Here is a 20243-nt window from a genome sequence, read left to right as displayed (position 1 = left end):
TATACTTTTATCCTGATGAAATCTTAAAAGTTTCAACAACGAATTATATTATATTTCTTAAATTATACTTCATCCGTCCCATAATTATTGTCTATTTTTTACTTTTGAAATATTTATTCATCAACGTTGACCTTAAATATTTTTGTTTGTGTTTGATGAAACTTATAACAATAAAAAGACATTTAAAACACATTCCATTTATATATTTTGCATCAAGTATTTATATCAAAAACATAAATATATAATGTCAAAATTGAATAATAAAAACCTTGAAAATAAAAAATAGACAATAAATATGAAACAAAAATATTACTATTTAAGATTTATTAAGTTTGTTTTAGTATTTATAAAGCAATACTTCCTTCATCATAACGATGTTTTGTTTACCATATACATTAATAAGAGTATTTAAACTAATCAAATTTCTCTTTATTCTTTCACATGATTGTTGTAATTAATTATTAATAAACGAATATAAATATGAATTAGAATTTAATAAAATTATATTCATTTAAAAATTGTTTTACGATGAGTTATGGAATTAAATAACTAGAAAATTTAGATAAAACAATTGCAATTCCATTTCCAACGCGTATTGGCTTTGTTTTTTTGCCTTTTTGGCATCTTCTTCCTTGATTTTCCCCTCCATCTCTACCCCCATCAGCAGCCCAATCTCGCCACTTGCTTTTATAATAATCCGACATTAACTCTCTCTCTCTCTCTCTCTCTCTCTGCATTTGCATAGGCTGCAATCGGAAGTCGGTCACTGTGTAAAGTAATGGCAGACGCTAGCGGAGGGTACACTGAGTTTCCTGCAGTGTCGACTCACGGAGGCCAGTTCATCCGCTATAACATATTCGGTAATGAATTTGAGATCACTAACAAGTATCGTCCTCCAATCATGCCTATTGGTCGTGGTGCTTATGGAATCGTCTGGTATGTCTATGTTTGATTCACTTTTTCCGATGAGGTTTTGAGGTCGTTGACTTTTTCTTTTTGCTACTATGATTGTTGATTTGTAATCAGATTAATTTGAGTTATTGTGTGTTTCCGATTTGATTCAGCTCGATGTTGAACTCTGAGACGAACGAGATGGTTGCTGTGAAGAAGATTGCAAATGCTTTTGATAATTACATGGATGCTAAGCGGACGCTTCGCGAGATCAAGCTTCTTCGACATTTGGATCATGAAAATGTGAGTTGTCCTTCACTACAATCTTGTTTGGTTCATAAATTCATGTAGAATCGTACAACTTCTAAGCTCTACTTGATCACTAGCATCTAAATCATATGATGAACTTATTAACTGTGAATCACTAAATCCTCAACGCTGCTGCTTTCAGATCAATTAGCTGTAACCTATACATATAATAAATCTAAGAACCCTAAATTACTTATGAAAATTTGCTTCTAATCCAATTAGATTATTTGTAAAAATCATGTCTCTTGCTTCAAGCTTGAGCATGAATATGGTGAGATAAGTTGATACGATACTTTCATTGCTTTATATAGTCGTTTGGACAATTTGTTGATCTGAGCTCACGGTACAAATCAAGTAACTAGAGTTCAACATATCTGTGCACTTACTTAAAGAGGAAAGGAATAATCTTTTTTGTTAAAGTTGTACATATATAGTATGCTTTTGATTGTGATTTAAAACATTATTCAGATAATTGCTATAAAAGATATAATTCCACCACCTTTAAGGAGAGAGTTCAGCGATGTCTACATCACCACTGAGCTTATGGATACTGACCTTCACCAAATCATTCGCTCCAATCAGAACTTATCAGAAGAGCATTGTCAGGTATTCAACTTTGAGGCTGCATCTATTACACTGTGCAGGAGTAGACTAGACTAGACTGATGGAACTTTCTATGACTGGACTAGACTTTGACCGATGGGTCTATTTGACTTGACTTGACTTTGACTGAACAAACTTTGCAACTTTTGTGACATTTCACAAACACAGTGTTGTAACTTGTAAGCAATGTTGTTGTATCCTGCAGTACTTCTTGTATCAGCTCCTACGAGGGTTGAAGTATATTCACTCTGCCAATGTGATTCATAGAGACCTGAAGCCAAGTAATTTGCTACTGAATGCAAATTGTGATTTAAAAATTTGTGATTTTGGGCTTGCACGAACAAGTGCTGAGAACGATTTTATGACCGAATATGTTGTGACAAGATGGTATCGGGCCCCTGAGCTCCTACTCAACTCTTCAGATTACACAGCAGCCATTGATGTCTGGTCAGTTGGTTGCATCTTCATGGAGCTCATGAACAAAAAACCTTTGTTTCCTGGTAAAGATACTGTCCATCAAATGCGCATATTAACAGAGGTATGTTATAATATTCATTTCTTGATTTCCGTATGTTATTTGTAAACATCTAATTCCAATTTCTTTGTATTTAGCTTTTAGGTACCCCAACTGAATCTGATCTTCGGTTTATTCGTAATGAAGATGCAAAAAGGTATCTTGCTCAACTCCCTCAACATCCACGCCAATCATTGCTAAAGATGTTCCCACATGTTCATCCATTGGCTATTGATTTGGTTGACAAAATGTTGACTTTGGATCCAACTAAACGAATCACAGGTAACACCACCTTAATCTACTTTTAAAATAAATAAATAATAATTTGATCAAAATTTTCATGTTTTGAGCAGTTGAAGATGCATTAGAACACCCTTACCTTGCTAGACTACACGATGTAGCTGATGAGCCAATTTGTTTGAATCCTTTTTCATTTGAATTTGAGCAACAAGTTCTGGGAGAAGAGCAGATTAAGAACTTGATATATGAGGAGGCATTAGCACACAATCCGGGGTTTGCTTAAATGAATGGAATTCAACACTCTACAATATATGCTAAATAAATCTGGTATGAAAAAAAAGATGTCTCCATCTCCATGCTCCAAAACTGGAACTGCAAATGTGTTGTGGTATGTATTATTGATGTAAACCAATTTGCAGATGAATCTAGTGGCTGATGAGTCATGAGTGTTGTTGTTTTTTAAATTTGAAATTGTTTTATTGCTTTTTGGTTGATGGAAGGGGTTTGGTTTTCAGACCCCTTTTTGATACCTTATGGGTTGTGTTGATGAGTTGTTAAAGTAGGATTTAGGATATGGTGTAATGCAATCTATAGTTGATTGCTTAAGATCTATTTATGTATTTTCTTTTTATGAGAATTACCACTTGTTCGTCTTTAAATTTCACATTTACTTTCACAAATTTGGGGCTTTGGGCTCATTTTCACATTTACCATCAACATTTTTTTGTCTTTTTGGTTATTTTTGGTACTTGTTATATTGGATGTTCGTTGTTGTTATGCATGCGTGGGTTATTACTAGTATACACAAATATAAACAAATATGTAATACTAGTTTTTTGGGCTCTTTTAAATTTTACAAACAGCAAACACAAATTGGGTATTCTTCTTCATGTTTTGTTTTGTGCCTAAAACACATATTTTCTCCACAAATTAACATGAAAAACTATAATATTATAATAATGATATACTTGTTTTTTTTTCAAAATAAAACTGCTTAGAATATTTAACTATTTGAATAGGCGTTACATGAGTGTCAAAGAGGATTTAGGTTACGGTCTTGGTCTTGGTCTTGGTCTTGGTCTTGGTCTTATATGACATTATGCGTTAATGCATTCTTTCTACATTAAGTTGAAAGAAACATACGAAAGATTAAGGTGCTGTTTGTTTTTTGTCTGCAGATCTGCGTGACCACTTCTGTCTGGGCCGCCCAGACCACGCGCAGACATATGACCTCGCAGACCGTTTGTTTTTCGAAAGTGCGCAGACCTAAAAACGTCTGCGCGAGGTCTTCTTGGCACAGCCATGGACTAATGTCTTCTAAAGTCTTCACAAGCCAATAAACCTAAACCAAAACAAACAAAAAAAACATTTGCATTTTTTTTTCTTCTGGCGCCTCCCAAATCCATCGTATTGAAAGAAAACACATTTTAGATTTATTCCTTGCCATTATAACTTCTTTATTTTATGTTTATTTAATTATTAATGTATACATTTGTTTATTGATTTTTTTTTTCAATAATATTAAAAGAAAAAAATAGAACATAAAAACCATACTTTTATGACGGGTGACCAAAATTTAAAAAAAAATGTGATATGCCAATTGTTTAAGACCAAAAAACTTAGTTATATTAAAGTATTTATAAAAGCATTGCATTTCGATTCTAATATAAATTATATAAGCCATTAATAATTTTTGTATATTATATAATTTTCGTATATTAACAATTCCGATTCTAATATGAATTGTATAATATATTACTAATTTTCGCACTTCATAATTTTATAAGGAAAAAAGGACCGAGGGATGAGTATTTTCGCAAAATACGATGAGCCCAATGTCTCGTTTCGAAATAACAATGTGGTCGTTGATGCACGATATATATTGAATTATTTTAAATGAAATTGTTATTGTAAAACCAAACTTTTTTTTATTGTAAGACTAATTTAGTTGTATGAATTTTATTTTGGGTGTTGTATAACTATTATTATTAAAATTTTGGTGTTGAAAAATCATTTTAAGTTTGTAAAATCATTTTATTTAAAATTCAGTTTATTTTAGCAGCCTGCAGACGTTAAAAAACAAACAGTCTTCTTATTGCATACTGTAGACGTTTGGTCTATCTCTTATGCTGCAGAGGCCTCCAGATATGGTCCGCAGACTGCAGACTTTTTGGCTTCAGAAAAACAAACAACACCTAAGGGGTTGTTTGATTTGGCTTCTAATCAGGTCCAAAGAGGGACCAGGTCAAAAAATTATAAATTTGCATGTTTGATTTGAATTATAGAGTCATGGACTCGGTCCAAGATGTGGACTCGGTCCATCAAAATTGATGGATTCGGTCCATCAAAATTGATGGATTCGGTCCAAGCTTCAAATAAGAAGGACCGGGACAAAATTCCTTCAATTCCACTTTTACCCTACCGATTTTGTAAACACACATGTACATAAAAGAAGAAAAGCGACCGCTGCTCCTGCTCCCCTGCTACCGGCGACCATCCTATGTTCGGAATCCGTCGTCTTCCTCCGACCTCACAACCGGAGACCACCTTCTTTCGAACAGGTGCGTTTCTGACTTTTATGGTCCCGATTTTTTCAAATTATCGAATAGCTTTGAATTTCTGATGTGATATTGCGATTTGTTGCTGTGATTTCCATTTGATATGAAGTTTTCCTCCGATTTTTTTGGTTGATGTTGCTGTTCTCTTTGAATTGTTGCTTAATGATGGGCGGAATTTCAGAATCATCGATCCCATTTTCTCATAGAAATGTTATTTTATTTAAGCACCTGTATGAACCCTGAAAAAGAAGTGATGTTTCCAAGAAAAGCTTATGAGAACTACATATATTTTGATCTCGGAATGAATGATAAAAATGGTGATGACACCAGTTTTGTGAAGGAAAGTTATTGGAGAACAAAGTACTTCAAAGACAAAATAGGTTGGTGAATATCAAAAGTGATCCAGATAACTTATTCAAGCATGAACAAAGCATCCATGTTTTACCCTTGAAGAGTAAAAATGGCGAAATTGTACTTACAGTTTGTATAACCATTTTGTGTTGGGTAAAATTTCAATCTTAATTAATATATTCATTGACAATTTTTTTTTATGTCTGTAACTTTGATTTGATCCATCAGTTTCTTGTGTTCTCTTTTTATCAAATGACGTTTTAGCTGTTTAACCAATTTGTATTTGGATTTTAAATGACAATTTGTATTTAGAGTTTAAATGGTATATGTTTAATTTAGATTTTATGCAAGAGTTTGTACTTTTATAGTTATTTTAACCAACACAAGAGAACAGAAGGGTAAATTTGTCATTTTTCATCATTCAACATAGTCAGTCAGAAAAATAATCAAACAACGTAAACTTAGTCAGATGTGGACTCAGTCAGAATTTCTAATCCAATCAACTTCTAACCCAATTAGCAACTATCAAACGACCCCTAAGTCTATCAATAATTGAAAAAAAAATATTCCAAAATCGCATATGATATATGGGGTAATAAGAAGGGAGTTAGATGAAGACACCTTATCTCCATCCAATTATAGAAAAATTAATATACGGAATAAACTATCTTTAACTTTTTTTCTCTTAACTTTGTGACGATCGATGCTACTCTCAACTTGCTATTAATAATTGTTATCACTATGGATGAGAATTTGACCCAAAACCAAAACCAATGGAATTACATATTATCGAGAATGGTTGAAGAAAAAACATTTTGTGAGCTAAACAAGGTTCTAGAACCAAAAACCGGTAGCCTCGGTCCTATATTTTTATGCATTTTGGTTCTTGGTTATTCATTTCCCCGTCCAGGTCTGTCCCTAGTTACAACACATTTCCATTATAGCATCATCATTTTTGCAACTTTCATGTGTCGTCTTTGTTGGCCAATATTCGGGTTCATACAATATTAACCTTAAGTTTATATGGTGAGTGAGATCGTCCTCTACATTCCTTCATAGACCCAAAAAACTCTTTCTCTTTGAGTCTATTAAGTCAAATATAAACAACACCAAAGTCACATTTAAATGAACACATGTTGAGTTGTGGAGTCTGATTTGTTTCTAGACTGCAACCAAGCAATAGGTTGGACGTCTAGTCTAGACTTCATCTTTCAACCACATAAGCAATATACATACATGGCCATCACTAAAGCTAGCAAAGAGCTTATTTAGTTGAAAAATATTTTGCAATAGAACAACAAGACTGTAATGCAGTTGAGTTGTGGATTTTAATTTTGCTTGTCGACAGAAGTTGTTTGAATTATGAAGTGGCATCCAAAAGAGAAACACAGAAAAAATATAATGAAATGTTGTTTGAATTATAACTAATACCACAAAATCTACATTAGGTGTAAATCAATAAACTTGGAAGTAGAAACCCAACAAAAACCATATCATTTACCTGCTTCTGGAGACGAAATACGATCAGAGACTTCAATTTACACAAAAACAAATCCAACCATTGATCATTCGTTATTCATATTCAAACTGAACATCAACATGCAAATACCTCCGCATTAAACCAACGATGGATGTGGTAAAATTAGCCAAAACCTGGCATTCTTCATGGCTTTTAGCCTCTGACACAACTCCATTAATAATCAACTTCTTGAGATTCGGGCACCTCTCCAAAAGCCCACCCACCCACTGCGAAAACAAATCAGTAATCACCGTCCACCCCAATTCCAACATTATCACATTCTTCAACTCAAAGCATCTCTGCAAACTGTACTGAAGCGACCCCTCTTTCAAATCATAACACAAAGATAAATGCGTCAATTGAGGAAAACAAACGGAAATCGTCTCCATGTCCACCACTTCATCTTCATCGTCAAACACAACTCCCCATAGCCGAAGCCCTCTTAACTTTGAAGCTTTTGAAATCATATGATGAAACTTCGTCCACATGATTGTGAAATTACTAACGTCCACCACTTCAAGATTCTCCGTGTTTTCACCGATATCCAGATGAATCACACTCACATCATCGATTTTAAGAAGTTTTAACGTACCTTTGCCAATGAGTTCAAAAACTTCCAGCGTGCAATCTTTCAGTTGTAACTTCTCGAGATTATCTGCTTCCAGAATGAACTTTTCCAGACTTATGGCTTCTGCGGATAGATCTTTTAGAGATGGAGAGTTCAATTCCATTGATGTTTGGGCGTCTGACATGGCGATGTCGAGGCTTAGAAGTGTGAGAATCTCGATTTTAGGGCAGGCGGTGAGGAGATAACTTAGATCGAGAGCAGAAATGGAGATGTGACTTAAGGAGAGAGATTTTAAGCATGGGAATCGTTGATAACTTGGTTCGACTCCGGTTATGGTGTTGTGAGATAGATTTAAGATTTCGAGTTTTTGACGCCCGCATTTTTCTATGATGTTAATGGTGGGTGATGTTCTTACGTTGTAATGTAGTTGACGCAAGGATTCTCGGGTGTACATGAGCCAGGCGATGACGGGGGCGGCGGAGAACTCGTCGACGTCGTCCATGATGATTGAGAGAGATTGGAGGCCGGTGGTTTGGAATATTGTTTGAGTGATGAGGATTTCGAGTCTGCTAGTTGTGAGTTCGTGATAAACAGGCCAGTCGTTTGAGTTGAAGGAGAGTGTGTGAAGGTGGATGCGCCAGGCTTCTCGCCATTTCCGGCAAGTGGCGGAGGCGATTACGACGTCACGAGCGGCGCCGAGACGAGAGAGGATGTTGCCGATGACTTCCACCGGAAGATGCTCCATCTTCGTTCAATCAAATCTGATCTCGTCGGTGAAACCCTGCAAAACGGGATCACCAAATCATCATCTAGCCCTGTACGCGAACAATCAGTTTTCAAATCCTCAAATCCCAAAAAAAAAAAACCCTAAATGAACATAAAATCGAGTAACTCTTTGTACATAAAAAGCTTGCAAATTTCAAACGCAGAACATATAGTCTTAAAATCGCAATCCCCAAAACCAAAAGGAAATCCAGATTTGAGAAAACTGTATAAACAGTAACAACACCAATCCAATAAACATAGAGAGAGAACACAGTACAAATTTTTGAGTTGTAAAATCTAATGCCCTAATTCAACCAACTAAAAGGATCAATCACTTCGCCTGCAAATCAACGAAGATCCCACATAGATTTAAGCATACCGAACACACATAAAGGCATCTTCCTGCGTCAATCGAATGATTTAAACTACAAATTGATCAAAGATTATACACTCATCAAGTTTCTTTTCACTAAAATCAGATCAGGGAAAGTCAAACATACCAGGAGAGTGGGTAATCATGAAGAATCTCGAAGCAAACCCAGGAAAGATTGATGAAGAAATGAAGTGGATGATAGAGTTGAATCAGTGAAGAAATAGGGGTGGAGTTGATGGATCGAGGGTTTAGTGTAGAAGATGTAGGGATCGAATCTAATTTGTGTGAGCGAGGGTAAGACGCAAGCGAAAGGTTGTCTCTCTGTGCGTGTTGGTGATGGTGGTGGTGGTTTGTAGGTACATCCGCTCTGGTGCGTGTGCGAATGGGTTGCACGTGAGAAATCTTGCACTTAATACCCTCTCATTCATATACCTGAGGGCCGGGGTTAACCAATCATTTTATGGAGCATTCTTGTTTTTCTTGGAAATATCTTCAAACTAAAAAACAGTCCTCTTTTCAATCATAACAAATTAACATGTTTTTATTATTTTATTAATTTACTAGGTTATAACCCGTGGAAACCACGGTAGTTATGTTCAAAGTTTTTATTATATAAACAAAATAAAGATTAAATGTCAACATAATAAAAAGTAATGTATTTCAGATTGTAAGTAAAGCCGGATGAATTTAATAAGTAAAAAAGAAAATCTTTTAAATTACATTTTGAAACACTTCTTTGTATATATCATTTGACGTTTTGTTATTTGACGTTTTATTGGTTAAATTACAATTTTTATCTGAAATCAATACTTCAATTATTATATGGTCATTTTTTCTGAATAAAGCAACATATAAATTTTGTAAACTAAAATTTAACAATAATAATTTATTGTGTTGAAAAAAGGCTGTAAACGTATTTCTGATTGAAAGTAAACTAATATAATTTTTGATAATTATTTAAAGATAAAAAATTAATTACATGGGTAAAAAGTTATTGGAAAAAAAAATTACATGGACTTATGCCGGTACACTAACAAAATATAGGGATTAAATTCAAACTTTAAATAAGAAGCATGAAATTGGATTAGAGGAGGTATAAGAATTTTTAAATCAAAGATGGTTTACCAGTTACCAGAAAAAAAACGGAAAAATTGAAAATTCCTTATAAATACTTCTTAGTTTTTCGATAAATTTATGTTATTAGGGTAGGATGTTTTTTAAAATTTTAAATGAAAGATTTTTAAAATTACCAAAAAAAATGGAAATTTGAATTTTGAATTTTGAATTCCTCATAAATATTTTCCGGAAAATAAAGAAATACCAAAAAAAAAATTAAAAATTAGGAATTTCTTAAAAATTGTCACGTGTCAATTAGTCTACTTAGAAATGTGGCATTTAAAGGTTTTGTTTATTAAAGGAGATAGATATGTGTTTTGTATTTTTTTTAAACGGTGGAAATATATTAAAGTTACTATGAATCAAGCATAAGACAAGACAAAAGAAACAAAACAACAATAAACGGAAAGCAAATCCAGTTTGCCCAAATTATATACATCAAAATGACCCCTATATTTTACCTAGTTAAAAACCATTGTGATGACGTTGTCCACCACTTTCAAATAGGAGATTCCCAACTTGTTGAAGATCAAATCATTCATAGCTTTCCAAACACACCATAAGAAGCCATAAAAGATGACAAGTAAGAGTTGACGTTTCTTTGAGCAATGTCCCCAAACAGACGTGAAACCCACAAGCTCACTAACCGTCTCAAAATTTTGAACGGGATTGTTACACCATTTAAAAACCCAATTCAAACCTTCTCTAGCAAAAGGGCAACCCACCATAATGTGGTCCGTCTCATCGAGTTCATTCGAACAAAAATGACAATTAGAAGAAGAAATCGAAATTCCCTGGTGAGACAGCGCCAAAGCCGAAGGAATCCGATCCAGATAGGCACGCCAAACGACACCGTTAACTTTAAGAGGTGCAAGATGGACCCAAATAGTTAGATTATCCACCTGAGTAATAACCCTAAAGTCAATAAGGTTCCTTAAATTACAGATATAGAAATGGGCCCAAATAGTTAGATTATCCACATGAGTAGTAATCCTAGAGTCATTAAGTTTCTTTTAAATTACTGACATAGAAATTGCCATCAGAGGATAGCTTGGATCTCCACTTATCCATACCATGTGCTAACTCCACATGCGAAAGTGCACCAGAAAGAGCATTTAGTTCCATAATCTCCAAGTGATTGCTATGAACCTTTTTCCAATTCCAAGTGAAATTTTGTTTGAACTGTATCCTATCTGAGATGAAGCAATATTTTTTTTCTGTCACGATTGCAATTGTTCGGGAAGCGCTCAGCGAAAGCTCTGTCTCCAGACCAGTCTTGCAACCAGAAAATCATATTATCTCCGAATCTTACTTGGATCTTAAAGATGTCAAATGGAAAAATCCACATATCCTACAAATAATAAAATGCCTTAACGATGTTGTACCATCGTTTTTTTACCAAGAGAACAAATGAGTTTCTTCAAACAATTATGGATTCCGCACACAACTTAGAAAAAACAGCAAACAGACAACAACAATTAGCAAGTAGATGGAACAAGCAGTGTCGATCAGCGTTCTGTTGTGTTTCTATTTCATGTTTTTTTTATCAAATGGGTACAAGATTTGGATAATTGTACATTATCGGGCTATCTTTTATTCTCTCATTTGACTAAAATATTGCGCTTAAACATTTTTGACTTTTTTAAAAGAGTTAGATTTATAATATAGGGTAGCCCATATTTTTTTTTATCGAGGTAGCACCACAATATAAAAAAATTAAGAAAAAATTTAACCTTCTAGACGAAATTTGAGGGGTACCCCTGGCTACCCTGGACACCTATGTGGCTCCGCCAGTGGCCCTACACCTAAGCATTGCATGATCCTAGAAAGTGGTGGTGTCTTAGCATACCACATCATTTTTTTAAATCATTTACTAATTGTGCTTATTTTTTAACAACTATTTTAGGGCCGACTGAAATTTGATTGGTTTAAGCAAGTTAAGGGGTCAATCACCATCTCTTTTCCCTCCCTCTATTCACACTAACCCACCAATGAGAAAGGCTTGGTGTGCGCTAGAATGTGGCGTTTGGCATGCTTGGCGTTTGGCATGCTTAGCGTGCATGACGAGTAGGCTTGACGCACCCACTCCGTGCAGTCTTATAGTTAACCGATTTATATAGACATATTTTAGAATTATATCATCTAAATAGTTAATTAATTAAAAAACTATTAATTTGAAAATAATTATTATTATAAAAAGAAAAAACATCATAAATGGTCTCTGTGCTTTCCCCATATCTGAAGTCTGATCCCTGCGCTTTCAAAACATCATAGATGGTCCCTGTGCTTAAAAAACTCTTGATGTGTGGTTATTTTTGCTAACTCCCTTAGCTTTTGACCATTAATAGAAGGGCATTTTCATCATTTCATTACCACATAACCGTTTAGAAAGTTTTTTGTTATTTAATATATATATATATATATATATATATATATATATATATAATTACTTCCCTATCTCTCTCTCTCTCTCTCCAAAACCTAAAGCATCTGGCACACACCTTCATACTACTTTCATCTCTATCACAACATCCATCTTCTTCTCCATTGTTTACCATATAACGATCAGGTGAGGCAAAAAGAAGGAAAAAACCCTACGTGCATTGTGTGTGTTGTCTTCATGCGATCGGAAAGAAAAAAGAGCCAGAGTCGGTCTCTCAACTACGATTATGATGGCGCTGCTGGCTTATGGTGTGGGCGATGATGATTCTAAAGCACCATCAAACCCTACCTATCGTCGTTAGGAATAACAGAAGGAGAGAAATTGTGGGTCAAGGAAAAGGAAAGGGTTAAAAAGGAAGAATAAATCATCTTAGGCCAGCGTTGTGTGCGGGGTGATGGTGTTTCTATAGTACTATAACGGTGAGAGGGCGGCGTAAGGGGATGAGGACAACCATGATGGCCTGAACTGCGACTGCAAAACAAGAGTAGAGGAAAAGGGTCTGAAAACCCAATTTGACTATTACTGTTTTGATTTTGGTTTTGATATTGATCTTATTGTTTCGATTTGTTGGTATCTTCACAAACAATTGGTTTAAGATTTGGTTTGTGGATTTGGGTTCTTATTTTGGTTTAAAGATTCTGGTTTACCACTTGGTTTTAGTTTGACTGGTACTGCTTTGATTAACAGAGTTAGAAAGAAATAAAGAAAGAAAAAACATTAGAAATCGATGTACGGGGTTTTGAGTTGCAGGTTTCAGAATAAGGAAGGAGAGCTTGGGTTATTGAGTTCTTCGGATAAATTAAACCAACCCATGTGATGCAGAAGCTCAAATGAGTTTACAATAAGTATTAAGAGGGTGTTTGAGATATCTTTTAGAATGATTTTTAGGAATTTTGGCTTTTTCAAAAAGGTAAAAGTCAAAAAAGATGTTTGGCAATTTAAAAAGTCTTTTTAGATTAACTTTTTGGCAATTTAAAAAGTCTTTTTAGATTAACTTTTTGGCAAGAACAAAAAAGGGTTCTTTCAAAAGTCATGAATTAGTGATTTTTTTGTGACTTTTAGGTTTTTAGCTTCTGGTTCTTCAAAAGATAAACCAAACACTTTTTAAAACCTTCTTTTGTAAAAAGCCAAAAGTCAAAAAGTCCTTTTGTAGAAAGAACTTTTTAGCCTAAAAAGCAATCTCAAACACCCCCTAAGAATTAAAACACAAATCAAGATCGGAACAAGTTATATAGATCTAAAAATGTGTTGGACTTGTGGGGGAATCATAGATTGCGGGGGTAACTGTTGAGAGTAGAGATAAAATTATGAATTTAGAGCTTGTGGGTTGGATTGGACCTGTGTAATTTTTGGGTTTCATGTATCTAATTTGTTGTTCTTGATCCACCTTCGATCTATCTTGAAAGAAAAAATGAACAGAGGTGAAGTGGTCTTGGGTAAAAAGAAATTGAGTAAAAAAATGTACAGTGGGGTATACCCTGAGAGATAGAGATAGATAGATAGATAGAGAGAGAGAGAGAGGGTATGCCCCCTTTGCATATTATTTCATATTTTTTAAATAAGAGAAAACATCATAAATGGTCACTGTGCTAGTGATATGACGAAAATGCCTTTCAGTTAACAGACAAAACTTAACGAAATTAGCAATAAGGACAAATCGTCAAAAGTTTGGAAAGCACAGGGACCATCTATGATGTTTTTAAATCATGAGGACTAAACTTTAGATCTGGAAAAACCACAGGGACCATTTATGATGTTTTTTCTTATAAAAATATAGTTTTTGATTTTTTTAATTCATATTTTATTCGGTTAATAATTTAAATAGACATATTTTAATTTAATTCTAAAAATAACACATCTTACAACTTTTTTAGTTTTCATTATTATTATTATTATTATTTTAAAATCTATTATTGTTTTAAGGTAATTAAATATGTTTTTTTTAACTTTTAGGTTATTTATAAATAATAATTTTTTAATTATTATAAAATTACTTTTTTGGAAAATTATAATTATTACAAAAAATAATTTTTTGGTATTTTTTTTGTTTATTTGACATTTTATGTAAAGCATTTAAAATTATATTAATTTTTTTAACTATTTAAAAAAAATAGTCTTTGGATATATATTTTTTTCTCAAGTTTATTTGACTTTTGATTTATGTTTTGCATTTAATATTATATTTAGATTTCGAATTAAAGTATATTAGATCAATAATTATAAAATGTTAAGCATTAAAAAGATAATATTTTACATCCAATTTGAATTAATAAATTAAATATATTAGGTTGAAAATTGAAAATTTAATATTGAAATTAAAATAATAAATGAGTTAAAGTATTAATTAAAACAGAAATTGAAAAAGTGTAGGAGTTTCAAATAAATATAGTTGAAGTCAAATGATACTCGATTTATGGTATATTAGACGTGTGTTCGTGCGTTGCGCATAAGTAAAAACCATCAGTAAAAGATATTGTCATATCATATAAGAACCTAATAACACTATATAATGTAACATCCCAAAAAAACACATAAAATTTTGTTTTTAAATTCATTCAATTCATAAGAAACTGATATCAAAATAGTCGAAAGAGTATAATTATAACATGTTATCAGAGTACAAATTCCCAAAATCACTAAGTGCGGAAAAACATAGAGTGATGCGATGCGATCAGGTCGGGTCATTCCCCTTCGAACTGGAAGTACCTGAAACATAGACTGAAAAACTGTAAGCACAAAGCATAGTGAGTTCCCACAAAATACCACATACTAAACAAACATACTGCCAAACATATATGGGTGTTTGCCTACACTTTCGGTCTATTTCAACTGGATATTGTCAAGCATATATGGGTGCTTGCTTACCCCTTCGGTCTATTTCAACCGGATACTATCAAGCATATCAGGGTGCTTGCAATCCCCTTCGGTCTATTTCAACTGGATATCGGGTCTATTTCACCCCCTACTACTACCACATAATATTATAACATAAATCACAGAGTCATCAAACAAATACAGGCATAACTGACAATTGTCATAAAGACAATCATCACATACATCATAACTAGTGAGTCGGCCTTGGTGCCTTCGAGCCACGGATACTGCGAAGGAAGACTCACCTCAGACTGTGGGTATCAAATTGCACTCAACGGATGACTTGCGAACTCCTCTCCCTATCGCATAATCAAAAAACCCTAATTAGAAATTAGGTCACATTTTAACCCGAAAGTCAAAAACCCTAATTCTTGACTTAAGGTAAAAAGGGCTTCTTTACTTTTGCCTCATTGGGCCTCCCTCCTCCTAAGGCCCAAATCCAATCAAAGTCCAAAAAGGGCATCTAAGCCCAACTATAAGGCCTCTAAGGCCCAATATGGCCCAAGAACCCCAAACATGGCCTTAGTCCCTAAAATGACCTGCTACAATCAGGTGGGCCCGAGGCCCAACTTACACAAGTCCAAAGCCCAACACCAAACGAGCCCAAGAATCTTCTAGGCCCACTGATCGCGTACACGCAACGTACTTGGCTTGTACGCCCAACGACGTTGGTGTTGACCCGTAGTCGGGATGCTGACCCAGTACGTGCAACTTACACTAGAGTACGCATGGCGTACTAGTCTGCCAACCCAAACACACTACCATGACTTAATCCATTAAGTCCTAACGTCCAAAACTTAGATCCAAGTCCCTAATAACGTCTTAAGCCACAAAGTTGCAAACTTTATGCTTTTGCATGCAAGGATGGGGCTCAAATCATGAATTAAGTCCATTAACTCACTTGGATGGTTACCAACACTTGCATGGTTGAGGCTTAACCATCAAGATCTGATTTTTATGCCTCAAAACACTTCCAAGAGTCCAGAAGGACAACTCATGTGGCCTGAAGTTGCTCATACTCCAAGAATCCAACTATGGGACCAAAAGATGCCATTTTCTAACCTAAACCTAGATCTAAGCTTCAAATCATCAAGGTTCAAACTTTATACCTTAAATGGGCTAGAAATGGTGCCAAACTTCTGGATCTACAAGCTCTTTCTTCTCCTTTGCTTCTTCCCAACCTTCCTTCTTCTTCAAAACCACAAAGATCACCAAAATAACCAAGGTAAGCTCAAAGATGCACTCAAGCAAGCTAGGGTTCGAGATATGCACTAGAAGGACAATGGAGGCTGAGAGGGTAAAGATCATGAGAGACTTAAGGACTTTAAATAGGGTGCAAACCCTAAAAATTAGGATTTGCCCTGGCTTGATTACGCCCAACGTACGCTGAGGATCCCCCGATGGCGCGCATGTAGCGAGGATGCCATGCGTAAATAATGTACGCCCAACATACTCACCATCCTTCCACCACCTTAACTTGAATTGAAAATAGACTAAGTCAGAAACTTCATACTTGGCGACTCGGGTGCTACATCTATAATGTAAGTATGTAGAATTAATTATAAATATTTCATTACAATACACATCATGTATCAATTTATAAAGTTTTCATCATAAAAATAAAACATTCTATCATAATCACTTATTTGCAATAATAATTATAATGTTATCAACGTGTAAATTTAACCTTTACATGAATTAGCTCAACATGTAAAATAAAATTGAAAATATAGCTTACATTAACATTACAAAGGTTACCGATGAGAAAAAAATTGTATTATTGTGGACTTTTTTTCTTCTTGAGTTTTGAGTTGTGTCGGATGTTAAGAAAAATATAATTTAGGGATTTATTATGCACACAAACATACTTAATTACATTCCAACTATTATATTCCATTATTTCGCATTTCTATCATAAAACCCAGCAATATGATTTAACTTTTATTTAAATTCCAAAAATCAAACCCAAAAACTATATATTTTTACATAACCAACTACAATTTAGGCAAGTAAATATGTATGGTGTCATGTCCTCTCTTTGTGAGGTTTCTCTTTGTGAGGTTGAGTGTTCAAGTTTCGTCCGGGACATATGTAAAATTAAGGAGTAGCTTTGAAGTAAATTAAAATGTGTACCATTAAAATAAACTAACATAAAAATTATTGATTACATGAATAACATAATCTATTTATCTCTTTCATCCCATTGAACGCATAAATGCTCACAAAAAGAAAAATCTTTAGAAAAGTTGGCAAATATAGAAAGTAGCGCACAAAATCTTGCAGGAAGTTAGAAAAAAAAAATATGAATGCATTTTCAGGTCTTCTTTTCCTTCGTCTCATTCTTTAGGCTCTATCAACTTGATTATCTCAATGAACTATATAGAACTCGATATTAACCAGTTAAATAACATAATCACTAATTAAATACCATAAGTTAAAAAACTGAATGATTGATTAGTTGAAAATTGAGGAGTTTTAATTTAGAATGAACCAATATAAATATCCAATCAATTAAGTAGAATAAGTTTAACAATTTCAAATGAATATGGTTCAATATATATGATCTATCTTGAACCATATTAAATTAGATGAACCTTTATTATAATAAGAGTTATAAAAATATAGATTTAACTTTTAAGACTATGTTATTGCCTTATTGGTGATTGGCACCGACCAATTTATCAATATAATAGCAGAAAGAAAAGAAAACAATTAATTCAAATTCAAACTCACACAACCAACTCGTTCTAAGTTCTGAAAAGCATAAACGTAATGATGAATGTAGACACGCACAATAGCAACATCAAGAACAAATTAGTGTGATTCAATCTGATGCAAACACAAAAATAAGGGGAAGGAAACGCAGCAGAGATTCATGGAGACAAAATAAAATAAAAATAAAAATAATAAAATTGATGGAGTAATAGATATCTGTGGATGAAGATAACTCAATGGAGAAAAATCGCAGCAGAAAAAATGAAGGAAGAAGAAGAAAAAACGCAGTAAGGAGATCAATAGTTTTCTCTTCTGTGAAGATGAATAGACAAGGGTAAAATGGGAATAATTTTGTTTTGCCCTCCTAATCAGCCCAAAATTGGTCAGATGATTTTGAGGGGGAGAACATTTTGCTTCTTTTCAGCCAGTAAACTTAATCTGTATAATTTATTAATTTTAATTTATCGAATAAGATCCAATCAACCAAAGTAAACAAATAAATATGAGTAGAGAAATGGTTTTGTTGTTGTTGTTGTTGTTGTTGTTATCATATACAAATTACAAAATAAGGTTAATCTGTATAGTTTTAATTTGTTGAATGAATATACAAACCAATGGAGTTGTCCCCTTTCTCCCATTCAACTATCAATAAAAATAACCCTCTTTTACATGCCTCTCTCTCTATGTCATGAAAGATTCACCACACCCACATTGTCCCTTTGAGTTAGGGTTGATAAATACAAACTCTGACCTGTTTCATAACAATTATAAATAAATAAGAGATAAACAACAGCTTAGTGGTGTATTTGAGATCTTGAATTTGTAGTCAAAAGATACTCTAATTGAGAAATGAGAATGAAATCATATTAACTGTGTAAATTCCATTTGTATGCAGTTTTAAAGTATGTTGCTATTGAATGAAATGGAATTACGAAATTTTGTTCATTAGGTATTAGACTTAATCTTATGAAGTTGACTCAAGTAATTATTTACTTTATTTATAGAATGAGGGAAGTGAGGATTTGATGGGATTTTATCTATTTTGAAAGTTTGTTGTTATAATCAGAAATGGAGGGATAGATAACCAATGGAAATGTTGAAGATTGATGGCTAGAGACACTAATGATGATGTTAAAATGATCTTCTATTTAGAAATAATTTATTTGGTGAAGAAGGTATGATGTTGGTACCTCAACTTGTCATCTACAAAGTCCATTTTTGTTCCTATTACATGCATCAGAGCTTTTGGATCAATCACAATCTTCACGCCTTTGTCTTCAACCAGTTCATCAAACTTTCCTTTTTCATCTACAAAGAAAACCAACAATTTACAGGAGTCAGTTTGATAACCAGCAATCTAACTACACGTTGATTATCTAGCACTTTAGGATACACCCTCTGATTCTGATTATGATTTTCTGATCTTTTACGGACAAAATAATATCTGATTTGGGAAGAATTAGGTTTAACAATTCACATAACTCTGGAGTTGAACGCAAGCACTTGAAAGTATGAATGAATACAAACTGATAAGATAGAACTAGGGTTTTACGAAAAGCAATCGAGTACGATTAAACAAAACGAAATACAAAAGAGCTCAATTCTGTAGAGACTAGAGAAGCATAAATTAACATAGATAACAAACATATTCAAATACATGTGAATTGCGAACCTGCGTAATTGAGGGTGTAGGATAAGCCATTGCAGCCGCGAGCCTTGACGCCGAGTTTGAGAAAGGCGCGTTGGCGATTGTGAAGGAGTTGTCGTATTCTGTCCGCAGCGGCTTCCGTTAGCGTGAGGGCTTGCCGGCGGGTTGCCGAACCCACCTTCGCCGCCGCCTTCGCCAGTACCGGAGACGCCATTCAACGGATCGCGTTTCGTGGTTGGGGGAAATTGTGATCTTGAAATGGAACTTGAATCGAATAGAAATGGAATTTTCTGTTGTTAGGGTATCGACTTTTAGACATTTTTTGACCGTCACGTTGGTAATTCGTCGTCTAAGATTAGAAAATCCAAAACCAAACAATAAGAATTTATTTATGTTTAATACTGTAGATCATTATTTTTAAACATAAATTATTGTATATGATAAATAAAAATGTTGTCCAAAATGAATTACGCAACTAGCCGTTTTTACACAAAATATTACCGTTTTTACATAAAATATTACTGTTTTTTTTTAATTCAAATTTTTACACACTTTCCAACCTATATAAATGTCACTTAATATCATATTTTATACCACATTTCCATCTTTTATTTTTCACTCAAAAAGTCTTCCTATTATGAAAAAATGATTTCCCCTTTCCAACTCAATAACTCCAAAAACTAGTAAAAAGACAAAAAAAAAAAACACAAACTCAGTCTCATCTTCATCGCCTACCTTCATCCAAAATCAAAGTGA

At 33.8% G+C, this 20243-nt stretch overlaps 3 protein-coding genes across 4 annotated transcripts; 1 reads left to right on the top strand and 2 right to left on the bottom strand.

The window, feature by feature from the left end:
- The first annotated feature begins 652 nt into the window (after positions 1 to 652).
- On the top strand, positions 653 to 3021 carry LOC145131645 (mitogen-activated protein kinase 3-like). Its single transcript, XM_079066306.1, has 6 exons — positions 653 to 936; positions 1065 to 1194; positions 1669 to 1806; positions 2009 to 2341; positions 2416 to 2599; positions 2671 to 3021. The coding sequence occupies exons 1-6, from the start codon at positions 779 to 781 to the stop codon at positions 2838 to 2840; spliced, it is 1113 nt and encodes a 370-aa protein (XP_078922432.1). The 5' UTR covers positions 653 to 778; the 3' UTR covers positions 2841 to 3021.
- Positions 3022 to 6863: 3842 nt separating this feature from the next.
- LOC145132511 (F-box/LRR-repeat protein At1g67190-like) lies at positions 6864 to 9124 on the bottom strand. 2 transcript variants are annotated; one of them, XM_079067312.1, is made up of 2 exons: positions 8819 to 9124; positions 6864 to 8368 (listed from the first exon to the last, which is right to left on the bottom strand). In XM_079067312.1, exon 2 carries the CDS (start codon positions 8296 to 8298, stop codon positions 7039 to 7041), a length of 1260 nt encoding a protein of 419 aa, XP_078923438.1. In that variant the 5' UTR covers positions 8299 to 8368; positions 8819 to 9124; the 3' UTR covers positions 6864 to 7038. The 2 variants fall into 2 exon arrangements, with proteins under 2 accessions (XP_078923438.1, XP_078923437.1); XM_079067311.1 differs by having other exon boundaries at positions 6864 to 8334.
- Positions 9125 to 18342: 9218 nt separating this feature from the next.
- Positions 18343 to 19779, bottom strand: LOC145128727 (iron-sulfur assembly protein IscA-like 1, mitochondrial). Its single transcript, XM_079063531.1, has 3 exons — positions 19512 to 19779; positions 19030 to 19147; positions 18343 to 18590 (listed from the first exon to the last, which is right to left on the bottom strand). Exons 1-3 carry the CDS (start codon positions 19699 to 19701, stop codon positions 18521 to 18523), a joined length of 378 nt encoding a protein of 125 aa, XP_078919657.1. The 5' UTR covers positions 19702 to 19779; the 3' UTR covers positions 18343 to 18520.
- Positions 19780 to 20243: the final 464 nt, after the last annotated feature.

This window comes from Lactuca virosa, chromosome 8 (assembly GCF_052849685.1).
Source record: "Lactuca virosa cultivar CGN04683 chromosome 8, Lactuca_virosa_CGN04683_v6, whole genome shotgun sequence".
Lineage (NCBI taxonomy): Eukaryota > Viridiplantae > Streptophyta > Magnoliopsida > Asterales > Asteraceae > Lactuca > Lactuca virosa.
The sequence above is the reverse complement of the archived record's forward strand: the minus strand, read 5'-3'. Positions and strand labels throughout refer to the sequence as shown.